At 39.3% G+C, this 7,274-nt stretch overlaps 1 protein-coding gene across 1 annotated transcript; it reads right to left on the bottom strand.

The window, feature by feature from the left end:
- Positions 1-106: 106 nt before the first annotated feature.
- On the bottom strand, positions 107-7,247 carry LOC105387483. Its single transcript, XM_048622539.1, has 9 exons — positions 6,905-7,247; positions 5,927-6,207; positions 4,815-5,843; positions 4,294-4,495; positions 3,308-3,580; positions 2,085-2,359; positions 949-1,977; positions 329-565; positions 107-208 (listed from the first exon to the last, which is right to left on the bottom strand). The coding sequence occupies exons 1-8, from the start codon at positions 7,079-7,081 to the stop codon at positions 355-357; spliced, it is 3,477 nt and encodes a 1,158-aa protein (XP_048478496.1). The 5' UTR covers positions 7,082-7,247; the 3' UTR covers positions 107-208; positions 329-354.
- Between the last annotated feature and the right edge of the window lie 27 nt (positions 7,248-7,274).

Genomic DNA, 7,274 nt, shown 5'->3' with positions numbered 1-7,274 from the left:
ATATTACTTTACGATAACCTTTACCCTGTCATGAAAGTAATAAACTCAAATAGGATTATTTAATAATTATCAACACATGAGTTCTATAAAAAAACAGCTAAATATTTAAAAAAAAACTCAAATTACCTTTATTACAAAGTTTTTAAATTGTAAAAACATATTTTCCTATTTATTAATGCATTCCTATGCCTGTATACGTTCACGTAATCAGTTCAGTTCAGTTCAGTTTCTTTATTGCCATAAATTACATGTAGGTTGCTTAGATGTATGTACAAAACAGTGTAAATTAGTTTCAATGTAACTTTACCGCTTAGGGTGTAGGTGTAATACTTATGTACTTTACGTAAAAAAGTGTTAAGGTGTCTTTGCTTCCAGTCCACCTCCTCTAGCCACGTAGCTATCATATTGCGCGTACACTTGACGCCAGAAGTGCAGTCTTCTCCTTAAAGGTGGTCCCGGCACCATGTAGGGACGGTTGTTGAGAGCCAAGTAGTTGCGCTGCGTTCCACAACCTGACCATTCTTCTCGAATATTGCATGTCAGCGAAGTAAGTCGACTTGGATTTCTGAAAATAAAGCATAATTTGATTAAGTAAATCAGTAGGTAGGTATGACTGACAGGAATTATTAAAGTGATCAAAAATACACGATAGGTAAATTCAAGAGGCGTGGCGGCATAATGGATAAGACCTCGTCCTGTCATTCGAGAGACAGTAGGTTCATTTTCTGACATTGACTAAGGAATTTAAGTACACATTATAACAAATGCTCTAACGTTAAAGGAAAACATTGTACTCATTCAAATTTGAAATAAATGAATTGAATAGAATGACATTCCAAAACGGTGACACGGCTCGGCTCGCGGCTCGCAAACTATCACGTAAGTTTACTGCGAGTATTACATTCACAGGAAACCGCTATGCATGCTATAATTCAACACCCAACTCACCCGTATTTAATAAAATTAGTCCACAACTGTAGCACCACCTGTATGGTCTGCTTGCTCTCCGCTCCGGCAGAGAGCAGCAGTGGCCTGGTGGTGTTCGTCACAAACATGTACCCCAAATGATCTGCGTGGGCCGCCCCTGGGAACTGGGTCTTTGAGAACAGCTTGTACCAGTTCAAGTCTCCATCGAAGTCAAATACGAAGTAGTATACCCTGTCGCTATTGGCCATGTTCTTATAAATCTCAATCCACCTATCGGTAGAGTAGGTGACCTGAGTGTCTGATACCAAGTTGACAAAGTTCAACAACGTGGTATTCGATATGGTTTCGTTGTTGAAGTAAAACTGTTTTATTGAGTTTGCCAAATCTTTAGACTCACGGGACCCATACGGATATTCTATGTCGGATGGAATGCACAATTCAAAGTTTTCGTTTAGGTGTACAGCCAGTATTGGGTTTTGTCGTATAAACGGTAGCATTTTAATACCTTCCTGCGTTGTAATTCCTGATATGATTGGAATAACTTGTGGGATCCCTTGATTGACAATTTGTAGCGGATGTTGTGTGATGACGGCGTGTGGGGACGGTGTCTCTGCCACCGGTGTGAACGGCGCGAATGGTCTGAACCCATTGCGCTTGTTTGTTTTATCCCCTTGAGCGGTTATTATATCAAATACATCAGCTTCTTGTAGTTTTCGCACTAGCTCATTTGGGTCTTCCGTATGATATCCCATCTTCTTACCAAGCTCCAAAGCTGACTTTATGGGATGTCGGTTGAAAAACCTGTAGCTTAAAGCGGATCCGCTGATGATGGAGGCTTTGTGGAATAAATTGGAGGATCTTTCAGATAGAGTGAGGTATTGCACTAAGACTGCGCTGGAGCTCTCCCCGCCTATAGTGACGTTGTCGGGGTCACCACCGAACTGAGATATATATTTCTTCACCCACTGGAGCGATAATAATATGTCTTTCAACGCCGCATTCCCAGCCGCTTCTTCTGTTTGTACAGACAAGAATCCTAATGCTCCTAGCCTGAAAAATTAATTATACTTATTTTATAAACTAATAATAGTAACTGATGCAAGTTTGTTTATTTATGTTAATTTGTGAAACAAATTTTTACAAAAAAAAATGCTAACCTGTAATTCATCGTCACCAACAGCACACCATATTTCATGTAAAACTGTGGTCCGAGAACGTAGGGCCTTCCTGACAGCAGGGTCAGCTCCCCGCTATGCACATACACCAGCACGGGTGTCGGGGCCAGCGCTGGCCTGGCTGGCACATACACGTTTAGGTTCAGGCAGTCTTCATTCATGTCGCTTCTCTTGTGATACATCTCGTCTTGCGGACACACTGGACCGTATGCCGAGGCGTCCAATGTTCCATTCCATGGTTTCTTAGGCACTGGAGGCTAAAAAAAGTATTTGTACTATGTAGTAGAATAATGTAAAAAGTATATATTATTATTTTTATCGAATATATTTTTTGTAACTACCTATGTATTGTCTTTTTAACCGACTTCAAAAAAAGGAGGAGGTTCTCAATTCGTCGGGATCTTTTTTTATATTTTTTATGTATGTTCACCGATTACTCCGCCGTTTATGGACCGATTTTGAAAATTCTTTTTGTGTTGTATTGTGTTGAGCTTTTAGGTGGTCCCATTTTTTTCAGAATTTTATCTCACCCCCATGGGTGGGTAAAGGGGTAAAAACAGGGTATTAATTTCCATTTTGGGCACCTATTAAACGATTCTAAGGAAATTTAGAACGTAAATATAGTTCTTATAACAAAAAAGTATGATGGTGACCTTGAGCTGATCTGATGATGGAAACGGAAGGCAGTCAAAGGAACTCTTCAACGGTATATAGCAACTACCTCGTGTTTAGGCTTGAATGATTCGTATTGACTAGTAGGACTTATTGGTATCATTTGCATCTTACTTTTGATTGAATATTATTGAAAATTAACTAAAAACAATAAAATAATAATTTAAAAATTAAAAAACCGACTTCAAAAAAACTACTAAAATGTAAGAAATAATTTACATAAATTTTATGTGCCACTACACATATACCTAAGCAGGAACTGATCTTTTTTGAAGTTGGTGCCATATTTCTTCAGATTACTTTGTCACCGCACCAACATCAAAAAAGAACAGTTCCTGATTAGGTATATTTGTAATGTCACATAAAATCTCATAAAATTGATGTAAATGATTTCTTACATTTTAGTGGTTTTTTGAAGTCGGTTTTTTATAAGTATAAAGCCTTGAAAGTACACTTTCACATTCGCATTACTATACGTATACCTACGCGTATACCTCTATGTATGTTCAAAATAATAATTATTAGGTACTTACTTTAAATCGAAGCTGTCCAGTCGGCGCCTCCGCGTACGGTATTCCGAGATACGCATAATAAGTCACGTTCAAATCTCTTACAAGCTTCCCGCGAATGGCTCCATTCAATGTTTCCACCACATTATGGCTAATTGATGCAGTAGCACCTAGAACTAGTATTACAACGTTGATCACTAGTCTCATGATAAATATGATGCTCCTGGTGGTTGGTTTCTGAACGATGTCAGCTTGGCGCTCCGAAGTGAAGATGCAATGAGGCAACCAGCGTAGTAACTAACTACTACGGAATATTATGGTCTTACAAAAACCTAGTTCAAAATGTGATAAATTCTGTCCACCTCACTCTACTATTGATTGAGCGTATTCCTACTTATGCACACACTTTTTTAAACGCGTAACGTGAAATGTCATCAAGTATTTGCATCACTGTTACATTGCATACGGCATTATTAAAATTCAAATCGAAATTTCATGCCAAAAAATGATAATTGAACCTAGGAAGTCGCACAGCACAGCACATTTAATTTAAATTAAACATTTGATAATATCAATTGGGAATCATTAGCAAAGAACATGCCAATTCGATTATTAGCGAAACTCTGCCAGACGGTCCTCCCATAACACTAAGTTTGCGCTACGTAAACAGATGTAGCCTTCACTTTACCTTACACTACGAGTTCGGTGTTTCTCTGTATTACCATAAATCTGTTTTTGTCTTGTAAATTTTCTCATTTATGTTTAAATTGCTCAAAAGCCTTTATTTATTGGACTATCATCGTGTCGTGACTGCTGTGTAATAAAAATAAATTAATGAGTAACAAAATACGTAAAACAGCGCTAACTTTTAATCAGATAACCGATTTCGATAAATGTACCCAACTAAGAACAAAACATAGGTACCTACACAGTCGTATATTCCACATAAATAAATAAGCAAAGATAGAGTAATTTATTCCACTGGCTATGAGTTTCCACTTAACTATTCAGGGAAGTTTCGCTTCTAATATTCCTCCATTGCCAACATATTGCTCATACTCATTGTAGATTCTTTGCCAGAAGCTGATTCTCTCGTGTATGGGCTTCCCGTCTACCATTCGCGGTTGGTTATTGAGTGCTAAATACTTTGAATCGGGCCCATAGTCAGTCCATTCATATTGACCGTAACAGTCGCTGATAGCACTGGGGTTCCTGTGAACATAATTATAAATAATAGTTATAGAAGAGCTACTCCTTTCATAGCTACTCGAGCTACTTGTCTTTTCGCAGATAGACAAGCGAGGCGTACCAAACTCAGGTAGTATTATGATTATGACATAAAATGTCAGGTGATAAGGAGGATGTACTGTCGATTCTCATGGTGCTCTAGCTAGTGTGTAGAAAAATACAGTTACGTATGTACATCCTGTAACCTGTTACAGAAGTATGAATTTTTCTTGATTATGTAGGTATTTGACAGTTTTCCGTTGTACGCGCTCTTACACAATGCGAAATTCAATTTATCACTTACCCGTATTTAATAAAATTGGTCCAATAACGTAAAATAACATCCATGGTATGTTTACTTTCTGCGCTCACAGTATCTAGCACAGGCCTGGACGCTCTAGTGACGAACATATAGCTGGCCTGGTCCATGTGCGCAGTACCTGCGAAGTCCTCGCCGTATCTCAGACGAAACCAGTTCAAGTCTCCGACAAAGTCAAACACGTAGTAATATACTTTGTTGCTTTTGCCTGAGCTTTTGTGAAGTTGTATCCAGGAGTCTACAGAGATAGAGAACATCGTGTCTGTTATCATGTTCACAAAGTTTTCTTTCGTATCGTTCGTAATCTCTTGATTGTTGAAATAAAATTGTTTTATTGTCCGCGCCAATTCTTTTGACTCTATCGAGCCGTACGGGTATTCAATGTCTGACGGTATACACAGCTCAAAATCGTTATTGAGATAATCAGCTAATTTAGGATCATTTCTGATTATTGGGAGCATCTTAATTCCTTCTTGCGCATTGAATCCAGCTATGATGGGTACGTTTTGGGGGATTCCTTGTTTGATTATAAGCAAGGGGTGCTGCGTGAGCACAGCGTGCGACGACGGAGGCTCGATGACGGGCACAAAGGGTGCGTACGGTCGGAAACCGTTGCGGTGGTCAGATTCATTCCCCTGTGCCATGACGATGTCGTACGCATCCGCGTTCCTCAAACTTTGCAGCAACTCGTTCAAATCCTCAGTCTGAAAACCTAGCTTTTCCCCGAGCTCCTTTGCAGATTTAATGGGGTGTCTATTTAAGAACCTATATCCTAGAATAGAGCCGCTGATCATACTAGCTCTATGAAACAGATTTGTTGCTTTCTCTGTCAACAGTAAGCAGTGAACTAGGACTGCACCGCTACTGTCTCCCCCGAGAGTGATGTTGTCGGGGTCACCTCCAAACGCCGCTATGTTGGCTTTCACCCATTTCAGCGCCAAAATTGCGTCTTTTATGCCTGCGTTTCCAGAAACTTCATCAGTTTGAAGAGATAAAAACCCTAACGCGCCAAATCTGAAAAGATAAAGAAAGATTACCTTCTTCAATCCAATACAACGTTAATCTCGTTGTATTCCAATTTCCATCTCAGGTACTACCTATAGTTGAAAGTGACGACTAGTATCCCCTGCTTCACATAAAACTGCGGCCCCCATATGTAGTCTCCCCCCGAGAGCATCAGCAACTCTCCGGAGTGCACGTAGACCAGCACAGGGTACGGCGCCGGCTTCCACTCCGGAACATGCGGAACAAACACGTTCAGGTTCAGGCAGTCTTCGCTCATTTGCTCTCTTTTGTATACTTTGTCGAGCTGCGGGCACACGGGCCCATAGTCCAGCGCGTCCAGCACGCCTGGCCACGGCCGTCGGGGTACTGGGGGCTGGAAGGTGATTTTTTTAGTAAACAATGCCGTTTAAAAAAATATAAGGTTTGGAATAGTTCGGATCTGAATGTGTTTCGGCTTATCGTAATATCGTCTATTTAAATACAACCGACTAGTTCACAAATCAATCATGGTAAAGTAATTCGGTCATCTGCGGTTGATCTTCTATCATCAACTATTTACACCACTGCTCGTTTCCAACGAGCCTAGAACGGGCTACAGTTACAGTATATTCTATCCGAACGACTCGTTACTACACTCACGGGCAATGAAAAGTTTCCATCAAGAAAAACACAATTTACTCCTAAACGAAAAAGACTAGCTTAATGACGCCTTCTGCAACATTGAAGTACATTTAACAGAGCATCAGAATATTACCTACTAAAAACGGTAATATTTTGTTCAAATTTTAAATTCAATGTTTGAAAAAATTGGGGTCGTTTGGTGTCGGCTTTTTGTGAGTGGAACTGTTTCTTTGCACGGGAGTGTAAATACTGTAGCCCATTCAAACGCACCCATTTAGTTTTGACAAAAAAAAATCTTTGTTCGAAATTGAATTTTATCACTATCTCATTTTCCATATTGGGAAAAAAATATACATTTGGACAGTGCTAAAATTTTCAGTGTCAACACTTTATATAGTCAATCAAGGGTCAATCACATGAAATCTCAATCCACATTCAAAGTTACTTACCATAAACCTTAGGTGGCCAATTGGAGGTTCTGCGTAAGGTATCCCTCGATACGAATAGTATGTAGCGTTCACATCCTGCACTAGTTCTCCCCTGACTCTGCCGCTCAATGTTGTCACCATTCTGCCGTTAACTAAATTAGTCATAACTAACAGAGATATTAACACTTTGATTGCCATGGCGGAACCTTAAACTTAGTATAATTTAAACACCACCTGCTCTATCTACAGGCCTTGTTGTTATGTAAATTAAAATGCTACATACTTGAATTAAAGTTTTTTTTTCTTGTTTGCGTATTCAAATGAATCTTATCTTTTCTTTCGTTTATTTGATATAGCCCGTGCCGGTTTTATTTAATCTTGATGTGCTTTA

This window comes from Plutella xylostella, chromosome 8 (genome assembly GCF_932276165.1).
Source record: "Plutella xylostella chromosome 8, ilPluXylo3.1, whole genome shotgun sequence".
In the NCBI taxonomy this organism is placed as follows: Eukaryota; Metazoa; Arthropoda; class Insecta; order Lepidoptera; family Plutellidae; genus Plutella; species Plutella xylostella.
This window is presented reverse-complemented; position numbering and strand designations above follow the sequence as displayed.